The sequence below is a fragment of the Gambusia affinis genome, linkage group LG15 (assembly GCF_019740435.1).
Source record: "Gambusia affinis linkage group LG15, SWU_Gaff_1.0, whole genome shotgun sequence".
In the NCBI taxonomy this organism is placed as follows: Eukaryota; Metazoa; Chordata; class Actinopteri; order Cyprinodontiformes; family Poeciliidae; genus Gambusia; species Gambusia affinis.
The window spans coordinates 3,023,777-3,046,533 of NC_057882.1; the positions used below are offsets into that span (position 1 = coordinate 3,023,777).

General features: G+C 37.1%; 1 protein-coding gene across 4 annotated transcripts in view; it reads left to right on the plus strand.

Annotated features, from left to right (window-relative positions):
- pof1b (POF1B actin binding protein) overlaps positions 1-22,757 on the plus strand; it is a 50,069-nt gene that overhangs the window by 13,451 nt on the left and 13,861 nt on the right. For all 4 annotated transcript variants that reach the window (XM_044139948.1, XM_044139951.1, XM_044139950.1 and 1 more), the window contains 3 exons: positions 855-1,032; positions 1,893-4,267; positions 9,941-10,051. In XM_044139948.1, coding sequence (XP_043995883.1) covers positions 3,656-4,267; positions 9,941-10,051 — 723 coding nt within the window. In that variant the 5' untranslated portion in view covers positions 855-1,032; positions 1,893-3,655. The remainder of the gene's footprint in view (positions 1-854; positions 1,033-1,892; positions 4,268-9,940; positions 10,052-22,757) is intronic.

Consider the following 22,757-nt stretch of genomic DNA (forward strand, 5'->3'; position numbering starts at 1 on the left):
TTTATTTTAATCTGTTACATGCCATACAGAGGCCTGATTTATTGCCTTAGTCTAAATATGAATGCTTCTCTATTTACCCCTAACATGCAGCTGGTAAAGCTGGATATCACCACATAGGAGAGTTAAAGGATATTCTAGTCCTATTCGACTCTAATTTGAACATAACATAAAATGAAATACGGATCAGAAAAAGTAGCAAAATAGAAAACATTATAGAACAGATGGGAAACAAAGTCAATGACATCCTTCAGAGTGAGAAGTAGGCTACGGCTAGAAAAGTATTTTTTTAATATTTGGGACTGTTGTGACTAGACCTGAAACAGACTCGCCACAACCTCTAGTGTGTGGCTCACACACTGTTTTTAAATTATTATTATTATTATTATTATTTTTTTGAGTTTTCGATTTTGGCTGTGGGAGGAAGACTACGCCTGGACATTCTTCTTGCTGCTAATAGCAACATAATAATAATGATGATGATAATAATAATAATAATAATAATAATAATAATAATAATAATAATAATAATAATAATAATAATAATAATAATAATAATAATAACAAATTATCATTATTATTATGCTTTACATATTATTAAAAAAGAAAATAGTATTTCAAAATCAATTTTGAAATACCAGTTAACACCGCATAGCAAAGTTTGCAGTCTTCACTTCATTCCAGATCAGCTTCTTCAGCCTCAAATTGCTGGTGAGAGAAGAATGGTTAAAAGAGCCGTCCTTGTGTTATTTTAATGGAACAACTTCTGTGTTCAGCCTGACAAAGCGACTATATGAGTGAGCAGACCAGAGCCAACAACCGAGCAACTGATTGGCCTGTGCAATGCACTTCTGCAGGTCCCGATTATTGCTCTGTCGCAGAACCAGCTGGCCTGGACATGGCAATAAATGAAAACGAGAAATTAAAAGAAGAAATAAAAGCCCTAATAAACCAGATTGAAGAACTGAAAATCCAATCTACCTTTGGATTACAAAGGTTCGCAGGGTCTGATGATGACATCTGATTTTACACAAGGTAAGCTTGTACACCTATTGTAAACCTTTTTCTTTTTAAAATTTGGGTTACTCGCCCCACCCCTGGTTTCTTAATTAAATATGTCTTAACTCAAAAATACAATAAACACACCTACATTTTGTGTTAAAGTCACATGTGTCATTGTTCAGTAGTGTTTTGTATTTGCTGAACCTGCTGCACAATATGGATATCTTGTGAAAATAAAATGTACGTAATGTTACTAAAAGTATTTTGCATATTTTCTAACATGAAGTACAAACATTAACACAATCTACTGCTGTAGTTTCAAAGGATTTTTAACTTTTTAAATTAAATTTATTAGGAGATAAGGGGTCATCCTTTTAAAGTATTTTTTAATAAGTAAAGGTTGTGGTTACTTTATCCACTTTTGCATTATTAAATATAATCTGCTATGTTACTGTGTTGTGTACCAATAGATTTGCAAGTTATAGACACTTCATGATGTTTTGGAGGCTCATTGAACCTTCTGTTTGTATCTGCAGTTTCCCCAAGTGCACATTGTAGATGCCATAAGAACTTGTTACTACAGATTATACAGGAATATGTTATCTTCAGAAAGTGCTGCTTGCATATCATTATCATAGATTTCTGATAGTCTTTGAGTCGGTATGTAATATATTTTATTAAACTGAGATAAGGGTTAAATAAGTGAAAATGAACTTCAATGAACAAACCAAAAAGTAGTGGGAAGCTAATTCTGTTCTTGGTTATGTATATACACATTTCTCTTGTTCTACTGGTTACTTTTGTTCATAAAAACTTGTTTGGAATAATTAAGTAAATAAATAACTATGGATCTTTATATATTTTGTATGTATCTTTGCCTTTTCTTTTAACAGAGGTATCCCTTGCAACCCATTGATGAACTGTTGCTGTTCCAGATGTGCCTGGCTGCAGGTCTTAAGGAGAGAGACATAGCAAACCAGTTTAATATTTACCCTTCTACAGTAAGCTGCATTATTTGTTCATGGACCAATTATTTGTACACTCTTTTGGGTTCTCTATGTATCTGGATTGAAACAGAGGACATCCGAGCTCAGCTCCCTGATGACTTCGAAGATTTTCCTGATATTCAAGTAATAGTAGATTGTACTGAGCTCAAATGTCAAACTCCTGCTTCTCCTCTCCTCCAAAGTGAGATGTTCTTCAAATACAAATCTCACTGCACAATGAAAGGTCTGATCGGAATAGCTCCCCATGGTACAGTGACCTTTGTTTCTTCACTCTATGAGGGGTCAATAAGAGTGTTTATGAGGTCAGGATTGGCTAATCTTCTTACTGAGGACATGGCCATAATGGTAGATAAAGGATTCCTCATCTCTGAGTGTGTGAAGTGCAAGGTATACTGTCCACATTTTCTCAGCAAAAAAAGGCAGATGCCAGCTCCAAATGTCCTCCAGACACAGAAAATCGCACGTCTGTGATTGCACATTGAGCGGGTAATTCGAAGAGTTAAAGAAAACAAACTCTTTAATTCAATTATCCCTTTATCTATTGTTGGCACTATTAATGAACTTTTTGCAGTGGCTTGCCTGCATGGGCTAAATAAAGTGAACGAATGTGTAGTTCACTTTAGGTGTTTCCCAACCCTTGTCCTAAAGGCACATTGCCCTGATTGCAGTTCAACAAATGCCTGTTATTCATCAAAATCAGAAAATCAGCAAGCAGACGATAAATTGGAGAAACAACTAAAACATTTAGTAACACTTTATTTGACGGGTTGTGCATAAGACTGACATAACATCTGTCATAAACATGAAGGAGTCTTTATGAATGTCTATTAATATTGTCATGAAGGGTCATTTGGTAAATAATGACACTTTAATACAAAGATTATCAGGAAGTTGCATTGAAAGTCCATCAAAAGTGCCAACTTTTTATTGAAGTGTTACAAAATAATACAAAGTCGGATTCCTTATGAACCGGTGTTTGTCTCCACCTGGTGGCTGAATCAGATTATGCATATTTGTTTTTCATTTCCACTGAAATTTGCAGCTTCTGTTTATGGCTTTTAAAATGAGTTCGTAATTTTACCTTTGGGCTTGAAGGAAACAGCGTGAACTAAAGTAGCATACATGTAAGAGGAAATGTGCCTAGCCATTGTTGCATGGTTTTTTATTAGTTTTTTTTTTTTTTTTTTTTTTTCCTTTTAGTAATGCGAAGGTAAATGTAATACTCTTCACAAAGAGTGTTTCAGGGCGTTGCCAATAATTAGGCCGACATGCCTGAAGTTGTGTGCTGGGTTCCACATCAAAAATGTGTCTCTGAGCCCTCCCGCTTTCCCTACAATTTGTATTCAGAGCAGCAGAGCTCCTCCCTCATGTTTCAGGTTATCCTTATCAAACAAGTCACTCCTCCAACCGGACTTTCCTACCCAGTCTTCCTAGCTGAGGAGGAAATCAGTCGGTGGCGAATCACCAGTTTGCAGACAGAGAAACCCCAAGGAGGAGCTCTTTAATTGCGTGTTTTTTTGTTTTTGTTTTGTTGTTGTTTTGTTTTTCCTCACTTCGTGGACTCTCCCAAACTTTTTTTTTTTTTTTGCTGCAGCTTCGGTTGTTTTCCTTTCGGTCTGAACTGCTCTGCTCCAATGTTTTGAGTCAACATGTCTCACCACACGACCCAGAAGTTTCAAACGTACAAAACGATGACTTCCGAGCCGGTTGTCCAGTCGACCCAGAAGTTTCACACTTACAAAACGGTGAATTCCGAGCCGGTTGTCCAGTCGACCCAGAAGTTTCACACTTACAAAACGGTGACTTCCGAGCCGGTTCTCCACACGACGCAGAAGATTCAAACGTACAAAACGATGACATCTGAGCCGGTGACCACGCAGGTGCTCTCGACCAGGTCGATGTCACCGGCGTCTTCGCTCCCACAGGTCTCCCCGGTGTCTCCGGTTTCACCGGTTTCACCAATACAGTTGTCTTCGGTCTCTAATGTGACTACGCTGCCGGTTACCGCGATGAACGGATCCTACGGGACGATGAGGTACCTGGTTCCGGTGCAGCAGGCCATGCCCCAGCAGAACTATATGGTGATGCAGCAACCCGTGATGCAGCAGGCCGTGATGCAGCAGGCCATGTTGCAGCCCATGGTGCAGTCGATGATGCAGCCGATGTACCTGCAGACTTTGCCCCGTTTGAGCAACAGCAGCAACCATGGGACTGAAATTATCTACCAGCAGCAGCAGCAGCAACAGAATTTTATTACTGAGGTGAGGGCTTTCATTTTTCTACCACTAAAGAGAGACTCGCTAGAAAATAAAATGTTGCTCTTAAAACTTTAAAACATCCGGGCTAATATTTGTTAGTTCGCGCAAAAGTTTAAAGGGAACATAAATTATTAAAACTTGCAGTTTTTGTTTATGATTTAAGGTCCATATTTGAGTATAAAAAATATATTGATCTCAGAAACTCAAATGTATTGCAACTTTAACAAAATTTTACTGCTTTGGACTTTGACTTATTTTAATGAATTGACTAAGAAAAGTGGAGCACATTTACGTCACATGCAACCTCAAATCATACTGCCTTCACTGTCCTTTAGAAGAGGAAAATCAAATCTCTTGCTGATGTAGATAATGTTTAAACAGGTGATATTGGCCCTATAAGTAAAACTATGTATAGTAAGTAAACAAATACTAATAACAGATGTCATAAAAATACCAAAGTCTCATATACAGAATTAATATACACTATTTTCTGAACTTATTTCCATCGGTTGTGGTTCCAGTCTGTTTTAGTCGATCTTTTTAAATACGGAGAACTATGATCTTTGAGCAGCTTCGTGTTGATGCATTTTACTTTTTAAAATCATAATTTATGTTGATTACCATCTTTATCCCCCCCTGTTTGTGTGTTTTGTAAAGGGGGAGGGACTTTGGTGTTTGTTTGGTCATGTGATAGTAATGCTTGTAGGATTGTGAGGTGTTTAACTGAAGCAGAGGAATGTCAGCCAGGAGTGTTGTTGTTTCATACATTTGTAGTTTTTTGCCGTCTTTAACCAAACTTGCACAAGGACAGTTTTGTATCCACTTTGACAACTCATGGTTTGAGTAATAGTTGACATAATAACAAATCGAGCTGTTCTGCAAGGAAATGTGCTTATGCAACTTCAAAAAGTAAAAGGAATAAATATGAGGTTTCTCAGATTTGATTTAATTTGATCAAGAGTCATGACCACGTTTGAAAAGAGTGACCAAACCAGAGATTGGAACCACGAGCAGTGGAAATGAATTGCAAAATGTACAGAAAAGATGCTGTTAAGTAACAAAATTCCTAAATAACTAGACATAAAAGGCTAAGTGGTTAACACATGGCAATGATATGGTAGTAAGGGACAAAACCCTGGGTGTAAAATGGGTTTGTGAATTGGAGAAAAGGCAAATTGATAAACAAAAATAGCAATTCTAAATGTCATTGAGATGTAGAGGCTCTGGTCAATCCATACACTCAAGCTCTGTCTGAGTGTAACCAGAAACATGGAACCAGAAATATGGGAGGGTCCACATCACAAACCATAAGTTTGAAAAGTGGATAATAATGTCCTGGAAGCAATGACTACAGTAAGGTAGTTGAGTCTAGAACAAAACAAGGAAAGTGTGCAAAAAAGTCGAGGGATAAAATAACAAACACCCAAACTAATCTGGCATATGTCAGCAACCATTCCAGACTCTGAGTAAACAGAAAGGCGTCTCAACACTAAAACCAATTATTCTTCAAGCTTTGCATGAACAGTAATGAATTCCTTTTGTCTTCAAATCCAAAGTTAGGATATACACAGAAATCCTTCCATAAGTCCAGGGTTTCTCTAAAAAAACTAACCTTAAAAGTCACTATTGGTACAGATCATGAAATGTGTTATAGCTCAAGAAATACTCCTTATTTTACACATCCAGTTGTTTGTATCTCATTAAATCAGTGGCACCCACAGTTCTGAAGTATACCTAACAGTGATCATGTCACTTCAGAGTTTGTAGGTTTGAAATTCAGGGATTTGTTGTTGTTTGATTGTTTTTGTTAACTTGTTCAGTCAAATCTAATGGTTTCTTGACTCTCGACCAAATAATCAAGGTATGTTATGATGCAGTGTTTACATTTCTGAAGAAAACCAAAAGCAGTTTAATGAACTAAACCATTATTTTTAATTCTCCTATTATTTCAGTTCACTCTCGGGCTCCTAATAGCTAATGGCTGCTTGTTAAACTGTTTATAATATCATTTGTAGCAGCTTGAAAATGTTTGACTCTTGACTTATGATCCTTGATGTCTATGGTGATTGTGTGTCATTCTTCACTGCCTTCACTTTTCTGCTGTATTTTGTTCTGGTTTTAACCAGTACAAACTTTACTTGTAAATCATTATGACCTAGTTATTGAGACAAAAGTATGCATGGCTTCCTGTTGGACTGGTTTCTCTATTTTTCTCTACCAGGTAAATAACTGGCAAGCAGCTCATTTTAAGAGCTGATTCTGCTGCTTGACCTCTTGTTTAGTTTTCATAAATCAGTTTGGGCTCACCCTGAGCTGTCAGACATCTCTGCTTATTAGTTTGCCAGTCATGATCCATCACAGATGTCAGAGAAGACAGAAATGCGGCGCAGGGCTGAGGCCTCAGACAGGCTGTGGGAATGTGTGCTATGTGGCACCAGATTCTCAGTTCTCACACCGGGCTCTAACTTTTCACAGCCTAGAGTATCTGACGGGAATATGATGAACAGAAAGCAGATGACGTAAAGGTCCGTATACCTGCAGATGTTTTGCTAATTTGCATATAAAACAAACTCCCGCAGAGTGTGAACCTTCCAGGTTTGAACTTCTGGGTTTTCTAACTCATAAATGAAGGATTGTTAAAAGACATACTACGTGTCTTTAAGATTTAAAAACATGACATGGCTTTGGTTGACTTTATGCCGTTCCATTGTAGTTTTGGTTGGATGTTTAGAGGCTTATCTTGCTGGAAGTTGAACTTCCACCCAAGTCTCAAGTTTTTCCCCAAGGAATGTTCTGTAATGGTTCTGTAGTATTCAACATTTCACCAGGACACCTTTGTCCTCATGTTTTATGTGCCCCCTACATGGCTTTAAGCAAACTTTGAACAGGTTTTTACTTGCCACTTTTCCATAAAGACCAGATTTTTAGAGTGTCCAGCTAACAGTTGTCCTGCCAACAGATTCTTCAGTTTGATCTAATCGTCTCTGCAGCTCCTCCAGAGTTAGCATGAACCTCTTATCTGCTTCTTTAATTAATCTGCGTGCCTTGCATTTCCTTTCTGTACTCTCTCCATTTTTCAAATAATTAGTAGCAGCAGTGTGTACACTTTTGAAACTGCATTAATAGGGTGCTAATTCTTTTGTTTAGCACTTTAACCTTTGCTGACTTTGGAATTAGTAATTTACTTGGCTATTTTGTAAACTTTCAGTTAAATAATGTTTGACATCTGTTTTGGTTATGAACTGTTGAGAATTCTTTCAGTAGTTAAGATGTTTATATTCATGCTCTTATTTTGAAGCAGGGGAAGACCGTTAACGCAGTATATCATGCAGGTAGATGTGAAATAACAAATTTGACCCTGTTAAGGGAGATAGATGTACTGTCCCACATTTTGTTATTGACACATTGTGTTCATCAACATGGTTGAATTTAGTGCATTAGCATAAGCTTTTGCTAAGTATTTTCTTGGTGTAGCAACTAATGTTCATGAATGGCGCATTATTTATTAGGTGATTTCTCAATGCATTGGCTGCACAGGATTCTTTTAGGGGTTTAAGCGGGTGGAGTATATTTGGACATGTTAATTTTCACATTTTTATTTGTAAGCTATCAAACGTTCACCAATCTCCTTCTGATTTGCAATCATGTGCTTCTTTCTGGTGGTTTGTCATATAAAATACTTTTGTTAGGACACCTCCATTGAGAAACCAACAGGAGATTGCCTTCCTTTTAATTATCCCGATGGAAACTGTTCCCTTCTTTTGCAAGGTGAACACTGCTGAAGCAGAATGAGTCCTGAAATACCTTTTGATGAACATTCTGTCCCTCCCTAGAGTATATTATCACTTCATTAATATAAACTCTCATTGATTGTGCTTCTGGTTGTCTGAGTTTCTGCTTGTTTTCTTGTTAATGGCACCTGTCTGGTCCTGAAGTTCTTGCCGGTTAAGTTGTTGTTACTCCACTCATGATTTCACAGAGGTTTACAGAAGATTCCTGCTGCAGGCTGTAAAACATTTGAATCATATCAGCTTCTCCATGTCTTCCTCTTTTGCCTTTATGCATAACTTGGCTTTCGACGCACTTCCTTAGTTACTGATTTGCTTATGTTTGGTTTTCAGTGCAGTAGACTAATATCAAGGTATTTGAGGTGTTTTTTTAATAATGAGTAATAAGTGCCACACCCTCTGTGACTCTGCTGCAGCTTACATTTGTAACACACATAGCAGCAGCTTACCACAGTGCAGTGATTAAATCTGCTTTCTGTGTGTTCAGCTCCTTTGTCTTTGACATGTAGAATTTTTAACCATATTACATAATGTTCTGTCTGAATTTAGTTTTTAAGGACATGCACACCATTGGTCTCAAATCTGACATCGTATTTCCTGTGTAAAAAAAATTAAAAATAGAATTGGTTTATATTTCCCCTTTTAACGAGTCAAGCTAAATATATACATAATATAAAATGTTTATTACATACATAATATATTATAATTATTTAGAATAGAATAATTTATAATACAGTAGAGCACCGTCATCGTAGATGAGAAATATGAGGATTATAGTGAGCTAACCTAAACAAGAAAAAAATCTGGTAGGGATGGCAGGACAATAAATGAATTGCAAGATATTGCAATAGACATGTGTTCAATATCAATATGTCTTATAAAATATTCTTAAATGTAAGATATTCTTATATGTCTTGTAAAATATTCAATCATTTCACTGCACTTTGATCCAGAACCACATGGCATTCTGGGAGATGTAGGCAGGGGAAATGCTTTAGTGAGGTGGCATCAACTAACTCACTCACTCTTTGTTTTGTGCAGCAGCAATTTAAGGCCACAGTGCCTCACAGCCACTTAAAAATAAAAATAAATGGCATGGAGTGAAAACTGTAGATGAAACATCACGCCACCAATTTGGCAGTATTTCAGATATTTAAAACAAAAAATTAATCAATAATTATTCATATTGACTAATATGAATCGCATATGTGGTGGTAAGATTTTTTTTTTTTTTTTTTTTTTTAGCCTTACAGCCCATCCCTACTGTGGTGGAGACTTAAGGCTATAGGAATGGTTTATCATATCAGGAGGTAATTCTGGCTTACAGCTGGCTTTTTGTTTTGCTCATACCTTCAGAGTGACATCAGGGTAGAAAGACAGGCATCAACACCTGCTTCACTGACTGTAAACACCAAAGTCTGTGCATTAGTACAATCTTGTCATTGGTTTGATGTGTTTTTTTTTAAGTCATGAAAAAATGTAGAACAGCTTTTTCTTGCAAGCACCTCATTTCTTTTTGGAAGTTTTTAAAAGCTGCAGGTTTAACCTCATTGACAGACGGGATGAAATCACACTTATTTTAATATTGATCTCTTCGGTTTGCATATTTCCTTCTTTACCTCAAGTAATTACAATAAAATCAATCTCTACTTATGATCTGTCTTATGTCATAGCCCATTAATCATACTGTGTTTTAAAATTAATTAGATAGTAAAATTCAAGTTTATTTGTTTGAGCCACAAGTAAACCTTCCAGCTGCTTCGGTTAGCGATGCCTTTGGATATTCTTTTTACATTAAAAACCAGTAAAGTCCTAATTTCTGGGTTTGATGTCCAAAAAGACAGAGTCTGATTCTCTTCTGTTTTCCTTTTCTGGTTGTTTGTTTCAGACCGACGCTCAAAGCAGCCATTCAGTGTTCAGCCAGGCGTCCAGTCCCAACAAGAGCGAAGCAAGCATGCAGGAGGTGGAGGTGGAGGAGGAGGAGGAGGAGGAGGAGGAGGTGAGCAGCCTAACAGATAAACATAAAATGTACCATGAACTGTACTGAAAAGCCTGATTGGTGAAAAGAGAATACACAGTCAAGGAAAAACATGGAATTGAAGTATTCTTCATGTCTGGATGAACATTGGTTTGGAAAATAGGAGCACGGATTATTGCATGTTTGTAATTTCAGACTGTATGCCCTGATTTTCTTCCTATTGTTGCTAATTACAGTTTAAAGAAAGTAAAAAAAAAATGCAATAACAATTATTATTATTGCACAATTACACACAAACATGTGAAAGTTTTAACATTTCTCCATAGGAAGCTACACCACAAAACGTTATTGCTAAATATCTGGCTATGCAAGCATGTTAATGAAAAATTGAGTGGAAGGAAAATGTGTGCAAAACACAAGCAGCACTTTTCACAAATATATCTTGAGCCGGAACTGTCCCGTCCTTTTTGTTAATCCACTACAGAACTAGAGGTGTCAGAAGTGTCCTATCTGGGTTATGGAGAAATAGGATTGGACTAGGCCTGTCACAACAGCAAATTTTGCTGGGCAATAAATTGTTCCAGAAAGTATTGCGATAAACAAGGTTGTTTTTCTTCTGACACCATTTTCAACTAATGTTGAAAATGGTGTCATAATAATGCCAGTTAAATTTCTCAAAGACAAATAAACTTTAATTTTGTACAGAACATTTTATATTGGATCTGGAAGACTTCTTCGATATTAAAAATAAAACACAATATAAAAAGGACATAAAAACCTTACACAAGTGAGTCAGTAAATAAAATGGGTTAAGATGTTTCTTCAAACAGAATTGCAGTTCAAAAAATATTAATCGCCAGAATGAAAATTATTAGAGCTTATTTCAGTTTGTCTTGAGATTGATTAATTTCTTATTACGACAGGTTATTTGTCAGTGGTTGAATGTGCTCTTATCAGATGAAAAGAAATTTAGAATTTTACCAGTCAGAATCATTAGGATTATATAGAAATAAGTGACTACAATGTTATGTTGCTGAAATAAAGTTTTCAAAAGTTTTCCAATTTATTCAGACGCACCTGTCAACAAGAAGCCCTTTGAATTTTAATCCCAACTTTAAGTTGGAGAGTTTTTTTTTCTTCACTGTTTTCAGAAAACTAGGTTAGAAATGCTAAACATTTGGAGGATCATTTCAATGCACACTTGATTTCAACTCAGAGAAGAGTCCTACACCAGCATCAACTCTCCTACAAGTTGAAACTCCACCAACAGACGCTTCATGTTAATGACCTCAGGTGAGCGTTCTGCAGTCCTGCAGATAAATGAGCCAGCAGCTTGTTGCAACAAGTTGAATATAGCTTTTAAAAAAAATAATAATAATAATCAATCGGGTCATTGAAAACAGAAACTGAAAGAGTCTCTTTTTCTACTCTGTTTCTGAACTGCTGCAGCTCAGAAAAGAAATGTAACTGTGATAATGAGAAACAAATTAAATTTCTAATGAAGCTGGGAAGAGATATTACACAAACATTTACTTGCCATTCCCATGAAACCAAACAGCAAACGGTTGAAATTTACCCTAGAATTACTCAGTGACTGTATCAGTCAACATGATCTCAGGGGGTGGAGAGCTAATCCAGTCTGATATTAAAACGCTGCCCAACCTCTAAATTGTAAGCATTTATTTGAAAAGGAAATCACCCTACAACAAATCTGTTCTACGTAATAGTTAAATAAATGAAGGAATTAGACTGGAAGTGATTATGAGCCAGACGTCTGGCTCTGTAGGAGCATAAGTGGACTTTTGCATTTCATAAAATTCCAAAGAAAGCATTTGGCGGGTACAGAACATGACTCTGAGGTGGGAACGTCGTGCGTAGTCTTTGTTTGAGACTTCAGAGCTGAGTGTGCAGCCTCGCCCTCCGTACTCCACATTCACACACTTAGCCCCACTTTGCTCACAATCACAGGAACTCCTACTGTTGCAAGGATGAGTGTTAAAACTGGGGCGTGTCTGGCTGCATCCCAGAAGCCTTTGCGATAGGCGGGGAACATTCCTTTGATGTGAACCTGCAGCGTCGTGTATTTAGCAGGCAGGCTCTTTGATTTATGGTGTGTCTGTGCCATTTGAGTTGGCACAGCCTGGACAAAAGTCTAAGCTGCGTTCACATGAACAGAGGAGGAGTAATTATCACTGCTGTGTCACTTTGGACCTCTAACCTGCTGTCTAGCTGAGAGGGAAGGAACGCTTGATCAGAAGAAACACGTCTTCTGGGCTGCTGTTGAGAGCTTTCTTTAGCTGGAAATCCTAAAGTTTGCTCAAAAATTAGTAAAAAGAAAAACCTATAATCATTTGTCAATATTTAAATGTTTATATCAATTTTTGAAGTAAATGTATATAACTATGTTTTTAAACATATCTGTAACCATTGTTTGACTTTCTTTTACTAAACTCAACACAAAAATGCATAAAAGGCCATGTCTATATATTTTCCACTGTAATTGTGCTTCTTGTCATGATGGACAAAAAAGGACATTTTTTAACACTTTGCTTATCTTACTTGCAAACAATCAGCATATTTTCATAAACAGATTATTTTCTGCATGCTTGAAATGACTTTCTATGATACAATAACAGTGGAGTTCTTTTTCTATTTTGTTTTTCACCTCTGAGTTTGACCTGAATGTTTTCAGTAAACATCAGCAGAGGGCCTGACTCTACTTTAGCCATGCTCATGATGCTTTTCTTTAGACTGCTGATGTCGATAATGTGAGAGTTTCTGCCACCTACTGGAGCAGTGTTTTGACTGGAAATCCAGAAACAGAGGCTAAAAAAAGAATTACTCGTCAAAAAAGTAATCATTTAACTTGCCTGACAGCAAATCAAACACAACATTTTAATAAAAAGAGCAAAGATGTATTATTTTATGGAAAATGGATATGTGAATCTTTGTAGATATCAATCAGTCAAGTTTATTTGTATAGCTCATTTCAGCAGCAAGACAGTTTGAAATACTTTACATAATTAAAACAAAAATAGCTTTGCATGTTAGCTATGTATTTATTTTAATTTTCTTGGTGTAGAGATATTTATTTATTGCTAACAATAAAAGCAGGATCTAGATTAGCCCAGTCTAAAAGACAATACCATACATGTTTGATTTGCTCATATAGATTTAGCATATTAATATTTGTCCTGCACTGTCAGCTGTGTAATGTTCATACATTTCTACCTGAGTCACCTGCCCCAGTAGTTAGCCTGCATTTAGCATATTATTTTAATAGCGTTGTTGTGAAGGACACAACAATGCTGTTAACTCGTGATGTATGAAAATCTCCAGTTTGTACGGTATTACAATATTTTATCTTCATTTTACTAAATGAGAAGTCTCTAACAGCTTCCCCTAATTTAGTTTTTACACACAGTTGACTGACAACTCACATGGGTATGTTGCCTGAAACCTTGCTCTGCTTCTGAAGAGAGAACTAGACCCCAATCTGGTCAGGAAACTCTTGCCCTGTAGTTGAACCCAATGATTCAATCCCTTTAATCATCTCCAGGTTCTCCGATCGTTTTAGGTTTCATCTTACCTGTCTGGTGTTTGTTCTTTCTTGTTAATTAGTACTTCAGAAAAAGATTTTGGCTGTCTGGCCTCAGGCACTTGTCCTCTAGATTCTGTCAGCCTGGTTACAGCAAAATGTTTTGGGTGGTGACAAAATGTAAAGAAACTTGTTGTAGTGAAGCAACCACACCTCTTAGTGGTTTCATAAGCAACAGAAACAGGGACTAGTTGTCAATCTGGAATTCATTTTTTCTGTTTTCAGTTGTTTTTTTTTTTTTTTTTTTTTTTTTTTTTTTTTTAGCTTTTCACAATATTATACATCTGAAACCATTTCCTAGGCCTGTGTTGATGTTGTGATGCTATTTTTACCAGATGTGGAAATATGTGGAAATCTCTTGACACTCCACATGTGTTCGTAATAAAAGCAAAGCTACTAGCGGGTGTGGAGGCCTGAAAATGAGTAAAAAAGGATCAGCTCTGATGGATTCCAGTTAGAGCGGATGTGTTTAATGTCAGGGAGGACTTGGGTTTTGACCTCAGCTGTTTGAACACTAATGGTGTGCAAGAACAACTGTGACTCTTACTCCTGGGTTACGAACACATAACGACAACCAACAAGGTGATTTACTGCTGGGATTGTGTTAGCTGCTATGTCAAAATGTGAGACAATAGGCAAAAAACTGAGAAACAGATTTAATAAAGTGAACTGCATGCTGCTGTAGTTGGCAATGTTTTTGCCTTGCACCGAGAAGATCCTAGATTTCTGGAGTCTGCATGATCTGATCTCAGACATTGGTTCTATCTGGGTACTCCATCTTCCTAGTCCAAAGAAAGTGGTGGGCAAAATTCTGTTTCTGCTCTGATTTACTTGGCTCTTTTGTAAACTTCCAGTTGATTAATGTTCAACATCTGTGTTGAAATTTTGGTTATCAACTGTTAAGAATTCTACAAGTAGTCAACATTTATCTTAATGCTCTTATTTTGAAATCTTTGAACACCAATTATGCAGCAGTTTTGTTTCTCCTCCTTGTGTTCTCTTTTGTTTTTTCAAACACACATACACAGAATAAAACAGACAATAGAGAGCAAGATATAAACATAAACACAATGTCAAAGAGCATTATACAATATGTAAAGTATAATGCCGAAATGAAGTTTGTGCTCTAGGGTTGAATTCTTTCAATGGGAGATTAGCTATAACACAGAAAAATAGGGCCAGAGCCTGTACACAAAAATGCTACTGCTAACTTTTTAATTCTACTATATAAAATAAGTTCTAATACTACACAGCTTTACTTCTACAATTTTTTAAAATTTGTAGAAGACTAATACAGTCTTTCTATTCATATTGTCACACTCGCATTTGCAGATGACATAGGGCTGTATTTAATATATTGTCACAGCCCTTCCGTGTGTTTGGCCAGTTTTAGGAACAACAATCAGTGATTTAGAGTTGCATCTGTGAAACGGTTTTGTGCAGTAAGACCAAGTTGTCATCATCGTTCAAGCCTTCTTTCATAGTGTGTGACAGGAATGAAAAATCTTTTCCAAAACCAACACATGCCTGAATCATAATGACGATGAGTGATCTCTAAATGGAAGGTGTGGTGAAGCAGAAAAGCCAAGAGTATACTGTACTCTGAATAACTGACTGTTGAACCAAAAGCTGCCTCAAATAAGATGCAAGCAGAATTGGAGCATAAAACTAGTGAGAGAAGTATCATTTGACTGTCTGCTATTTGTAAAAAATAGCTGCTAGTGACATTTGTTAAATATAAAATGCAAATCTTTAACTTCTCCCACATAAAAGCAAGTCCTTGAAAATCCTGTTGTAACTCACATTCTTTCACCTGATTGAGCAGATGAAACTGTGACAGATTGACGTTACTGCCTGATGAGTTTGTACTGTATGTTGGCCTGCAGTTATACGCTGCTATCAAGTTGCTACATGCCAGGGACACACCTGCGTGAGTTCTAACCTCAATGACTGGCTTGATTGTGGTGCAGTAAAACGTGGACCTTATGCAGTAAAAGACCGTTATTGCTGAAGAAGACTCAGCTTTAGGGTGGATATAGATTAAAAACAAGTCAGTACACATACGCTCGAGAAGAAATCCCTTTGGTTAAGCACAATAATGCAGGGACTAACCTGGCTTTCGGCCTGCTGTTTTCTTGTTTAGTCTTGAATATTAAATTCATTGAACACTTACCCCTTCTTTTCTTAAACACCTAAATCAACTCCCTGTCAAACTGTGACATTATTACATCAGCTCTATTTTTTTTTAGATGATTGTATGTCTCAGCAGCCTGTTCTCACAATAACTTTCAGCACAGGAATGCTCATACACATGGATTTTGACAGTTGCTTATTGTTCAACTGGTAAGCCCATAATCTGTATCCGCCTTCACTTTTTTTTCCACACATCAAATCATTTCTAGGTCTGAATGTAGTTTTTTAGGCAACCAGTGGTAAGAAAATTCATTAATGTGCACCGTCAAGGCTGCCAATTATAAAGTTATGGACAGAATATCTGACCATTCTACACCCTCAATAGGGTACCCAGTCATATAATTCATGCATCAGATATTTTAATAAAAAAATCTTTCCATTTGACAGAACCTTCCTATAACCAAACTGAAAACTGAACCACTGCGTAAAAGTATTTACATAGATATTACATAATAATTGCTTTTATTTAAACCAAAATAAGTTATTACCTTCATCCTACTAAAATATGATTATGCCAGTCATCATGATGCTATTTGATACATTTAGTTTTGATGCATAGTAATGCATGGAGTGGGCAGTCATATACAGATATTTAGAAAAAAATCTGTACGTTAAGTTGCTCTTATTACTTCAGTCATAAGTATTAAAATTCAACTTGGTGTAAGCTAAAACAGTAATTCATATTAAAAAAATGTTTAACTAATGTTGAGACACAGAATAAACACCTGATAAATTTAGTAAAAGTTAAGCAAATATGCATATTGTGAAGAGTGTTATTTCTTCTTGTTCTGATTCTTAGAAAGTACAACTGAGAATCTAAAACTGGCATTACCTGATTAATAGCTGGATTATTAGCGTGGATAGCTAGTCTGCACAGCTGCTGCTCTAGCCTCTTGGGAGGCCAGTGGAACTCTAAAAATAACATTAACTTAAGAAAATATTTGGAACGTCCTTCTGAATCTCCTGACTTTTTGTTTTTAAACAAGCAAAAATGTGTAAGGCTACAAAATATATTCAACAAACTGTGATTTTTGCTGAGGATCTTTGCTAAGGTGTTAGCATAACGTTAGCTTGATCCCTTTTTACATTCTGTTAATCATGTGATGGCAGAACTTAAAGAAGTAGATGCTAACCTGGTTTATAAACTGAGCTCTTTACTTTGAACACTGTAATTACTAATTACTAGCGGCACAGCCTAAACATAAGTTGTGGACCAGTTTCAGATTGACTTGTGAAACCTGTAGAAGCCTTTTAAAAATATTTTTACTATCAAACTGCTGATAAGAAATGGATGATAATACAGCTGCAGCAGTCTGTAAATGCTTAAGAGAAAATCTTGTGCTCGGTCAGTGTTTAAGAAGGCTCAGTTTAAAGCTGTCACACTTTGTTTAAATGCTTCTGCTGACAGATAAGTCGCTTTAATTGGAAGTAAGAGCAACAGCCGCTGGCGGATGTCTACTTCTCTTTGAGCTGATCTCTGCTGCAGTGAGGAGTACCCTGTAGTGATTTCAGTCACATCATTTAGACTCCAGGATTATCTGAGTTTGGTAAACTGAGACCCACAGCAGCTTACTGTAACGCTTTTTGTTTCTGCTCGGCTGTTTGTTTCCCCATTCCTTTGGAGAGTATTCCAGCTAAATTACAGGGCAATGAAACAGGATGTCACTTTGTGGTGAGGAAAAGAACAATGAATGTCATGTTTATAATTTTTATAGTCTGGAAATAAATCTTTCAAATGTTTTACATTGTTTTAAGGCCACCAATGGATCACTGTGGTAGATTTACAGCTTTGCCTTAACTGGAAAGACTTAATGATTTTTACACATTCTGAATAAACATCAAATCAAGTTAGTGTATAGCTAGCTTTACAAATTTACTCTTGGCTAATTAACTTAATAATTAAAAGCTTGGCTGTATTAGTGGTGATGCAGTAACAGTTTTACACTCTAAAATTCAGTATTGGTGCTTTTTACTCTTGCACCATATTTTTGGTGCAAGGTGCAGTTGCAGCCACATAGTGAGTAACATGATCCCTTAATCCTATTCTGCAGAACGTTTTGGCTCTCAAAGCAGCTAGAACCCATTGGGATCATTTGATTTTCTAAAATGAAGCTGCTGGGCTAATTAAGCATTTGTCTATCTAGTTTTGCAGCACTAACTGTCTTTCTAATTTGGTTTTCCAATCTCTGTCACCTAAATGTTTCTTAATGTGATTCTGTTTGTAATGTGAGCTGGTTTTGTTGACAGCTGGTGCATGAAGTAGAGATCTATCACCAAGGTTTTGCTTGGTTGATGGTGAAAATCTGTAGATGTGAGAGATACTGAATTTGGCCCACAGCCTTGTCTTGGAGTGGATTCATATTAGTGGTCCAGCAATCACAACATGTCCATGTTTTCAATTCCTTTGATGAATGTTTGTCATTATTATTATTAGGACTGCATGATATTGAAAAAAACCGATGTTATTCTTGTTTTTCTAAACCTTGTGACCTGGAAGGAAGTTTAAAAGTAACCACTGAATAATTAACATGCCATCTTAGAAAACGGTTTTCTTTCTAGAAGCTCCTTGCACCATTTGTGGTTTCTCTTCAGTTATTGTTGTTGACACAGCAATTATGTGGTTCTTTGTCCCTCTGCACCTGCTGCCGCACCAAAGAGACGGTTTATCTTTGATATGTTTGCTTATTTATTTATTAACTTTTTTTAAGTGTGCATCAGGGTGGTCTAGCAAAAAAATTGTTCTCCAGCCACCAGCCAGTTCTCTGACCATCTCTGAGAAATATATTTTCTGATATTTAGATATATTCCTACATATATACAGTACAGACCAAAAGTTTGGACACACTTTCTAATTGAATTCAATGAGTCTGTACTGTGTATATATATATATATATATAAAACCCTTCGAGTTAAATGGGTCACATCTGTGTTACTCAGATCACTGCATATCTTTAGCATATAGCTGCTTTGGTGCAGGTTAAAGGCCTGAGGCAACAACATGCTGTTGTACCTGTGTAATTCCTGGAAAGATGATCTTTGAATCACAGACAAGGAGCCTCCTGAAAGGGCTTTGTTGGTTCATTGAACGTTTTGTCTTCTGACCCTTTTAAAAAGTTTTAATCAGAAATCTGACAGCTTTTTATTTCCTCTTTCTATTGTCTCTGTCACTTGCAGAGAAGTAGTTAAAGTTGTTGCAATGAGACTGACATGAGGAGAAACCTGTAACTAAACTGGAAAAAAGGCTAATTTATTTTTGCTAAAAAGCTGTGCTGAGCATCCTGACTGAAACACCTCATCGCCAGGGAGATATTTTAATGTATCCCAGCACAAAGAAGCTCACAGAGACTCTAACAAAGAGCTTGTGTGGAAAGATGACTCCTCCTCTCTTCAATAACAACCTCTAGTGTTACTTGGGCACACAAAGTTCTGCGAGCCAGAGTCACAACGGAAGGTCCCCTGTCCCACAAACTGTGATAGAAAATCTGACTTTTGAGTTTTTGGATATAATTTGTTCTCAGTCTGGAAAGAAAAAGATTATATTTTAAATGTTTTTGAGAGCTAGGCCAGATATTACCTGTCTGACTTCAGTCACCAGCAAGCAGCTGGTATTGTTTCGTATTGATATTTTACATGGATATTGTGTTGCTGCTCGGTGGGGCAGTTGGTTGCACTGTTGACTTGCAACAAAAAGGTCCAGGCTCAGATCCCTGCCTTGTGTCCTTTTAACCATAACCTGCATAGCAAGTATAAAATGTCCTGCTGACAAAATCTTTTACTTCTTACATCTTCCGCTGTCTTAAGTCACCTACCTGCTGCTAGTATTAGAGTTTACTTTAGATTTGTCTTTCAAGATATGTTTCGGTTTAATTTAGTCAGGATCCCATCACAAAAAAGATTCTGTTCCAATGCCAAGACTTGAACCTGTATGGCCTTTTGTTGTATAAATAAAGGCTGCTAAATGTGCTGTGAAGCTCCAATAAATTCCACACTGTCTTTTTTTATGTGTATGTTCTTGTGGTTGTGTAATATCGTAGAATTATTCATGAGTTTTACAAAGGAAAGAGAATAATAAAATGTATGTGTGCATAAGACCTCTGGGCCATAAACGTTTTGCTGTATGCAAACCTGTTTGCTACAGTTCAGTGATGATATAATTGTAAAGAAAATACATTTGTGAGTTAAGGAGCAGAGTTGAGTGTGTGGACTTTACCCTTTCGAACACTTACCAGATCCTCTGTGCTAGTGACAAAGAGCTAATTCAGCGGTTGACTTTTGCTTGGTGTCATTTATCAGATTAGGTAAATGAAATCGGGCCCTAAGAGTGGAAATTTGTGATTGTCACTGGTTGTTGAATTGCACTGAGCTCTCAGTGTTGATATCTTCTCTAGTGATGACAAGTACCATTGCAATAAAGGAATAAAAGACAAAATACACATTTTCTTATTTTTTTTGTGACAAGCTAAACATACGGTTTTTTCTCACCTGACAATCTGTTAGGTTCAGTTTGATTGGGAACTAGAATTGCTATAAAATTTGTTCCCCCAAGCCTGTGGTGGCACTGCCTGAAGAACCACTGAAGCAGCGCTTTATGCTTTATGTTGCCCTTCACCAAAAAGTGTAAAAAATGAAGTGGCGTCAGATTTTAGGAGTTGTCGGATTTCTCTTTTGTCTTTGCCAAAAGTCCACGAGTCATTTCTCCCAGTAGCATTAGACTCATTCCTTCGTTTGGCTGTTTACCCAGAATGCCCTGCGCTATGTCCTACTTTTGGAGCGTTCTCCGTCCCGCTTGTCATTCACACATGCATTCAAACCGCACCAGAGTTCACTTCAAGGTTCGTATCAGAGTTTGATTTTCACATTCAATCAATGTCCCAAACTTTCCAGGCAAACGAACTACAGAGCAATTAAAGCCGACTAAACATGGTTTTTGATTTTCATTTCACAAATGCTGTTTTTGAGCCTGTTGACCTTAAAGAGTAGATTGAGGTAAAGAACACAGATGTACAATGTGTACTATTGTTAGGACTGACACCTACTGGTTGGTCTGGTTGGATAACAAGCTCTCACCATAGATCTGTTCAGTGTGTAGACTGGTTCATGATTCTTCTTTATCCCCACTATCCCTTTTTTACTGGTATGACAGGCATGGGTGTGAAGCTGACACACCCACCTCCATGAACGCTGCTCCACCATGTAAACAGGCTTTTTACACTTCTGCTGTTTGATTTGCTCCAAACCATGTAAGAGACGCTCTTTTGCTGAGCTCTGCAGGATTATAAACCAGCCTGCAGGTTTTTGTACCATGTTCTCTGCAGCCAGTCAGATGCCACAGCCATGTGTCATGGGAGTTTCTCCCATTGCTACCAAACCCTTGTTCAAACACTGGGAACAGGTTCTGTTTTGATAGCTTGATACATTAACCTTCCCAGGTGTGGGAGTCGGTCTGTGTAAAATATCTTTTTAGTTGTGGGTAATTATTTGCATTCATCTCTATTAAAGCTTCATCTTTGATGTGGTTTTTGACTTGTTCTAGTCAGATACCCTAAATGGGCAATTTGTTTCTGATTGGATAGCCACAGCTTGCCAACGTATCAGTATCCAGATTTTTAGTGTTTTTGTCTGAATTTAGTTGGAGGACGTGCGAATTGAAACGAGCAGGAATGTTCCTTACAGGTGTGCTGACTCATGATGTTATTGTTAGGATTTACAGCAAGGAAATGTTTTGTCTTTAAATGAAGGAAACATGGTTTGCCAGTGAGACAAAGTCATACTGTTCAAACATTTATCAATTGCACCATGCCGATTTACTGAATTTTTACACTCTTTGCTTTACCATTCTGCTTTAAATATCTCTAGATATTCAGCTCATTCCACAGTTCTCCAGTAAGATTTACATGTTGTTAGTGAGATTGAGATGATTGACTCGTCAACCATTTGTTCGTAGGTTTGGGATCTTGGTGACAGACCCTACGATGGTCATTTTAGGGTTAGTTTTAGTTTTTAGTTTTCATCGTTAGTTTTCTGGTAATTTTTTTATTTTAATTCAAATAGTGCGTGACGTCTGCAAGGCTCTTATTGATATCTTTTGCCATCATCTTACACCAGTTTATTTTGTGTATGCATGAGTAGCACACAGCAGAGTTTTTCATGATTCTTAAAGCAGGAAACAGTTGGAGTTGGAAACTCTCAGGTACTTTTAGCCACCTGATTGAATGGGTTGTACCATGTAGAAATTCCTAGAGTGCTGTTTCATTCTGTCCTCCCTGTAAATGGTTTCTGAAGGACAAAACTCAGCATCCCTGGAGTTCATCTCATCCAATCTCTGAATTTCCGGTTTAACAGCAACCTATTTCCTATGAAGGTGCAAGCCAATGCATCCATCTGAAATACATTGCTGTGTGGCATTAGCAAATTTATCGAAATTGCACTGAAACGTTGTCATAATGTTCAGTTGGAACCCATCATGACGTACCCTCATTCCATGAAGTGTGGAATTCTGTCTGGTCAGTTTCCGTCACACTCATGGAATCCTGTTGAACTGCTCCGGGCAGAAGACTTGGATCTTTAAGAAGGCACAACCTCTACATTATTTCTTCTTGTTGCATCATTAGTGCAAAAAATTTGCATTGATAGTAAACAGAGTTGTCTAACACTTGCTAAATGAACTAAATCCAGTGTTCGGAAACTGAGAGAAGTTCTGTAGGCGGTTCCTGGGTGGTCGTTGGATTATAGATCTTGCTCTGTAATTTCTCCTATCTTCTGTTATAGTGTAGAATACTGTCTGCGCCTCTTTCATACCTCAATCCTTGCTCTTTGTCAGCTGTTTCACAATCATTTAATCAGACTCCTGGTTTACTTGCTGTCTACCTCCATATTTATTTTGCTCCAGTCTCTTGTTTGTTTGCATTTACTTGATACTTAATATTAAGTGCATGA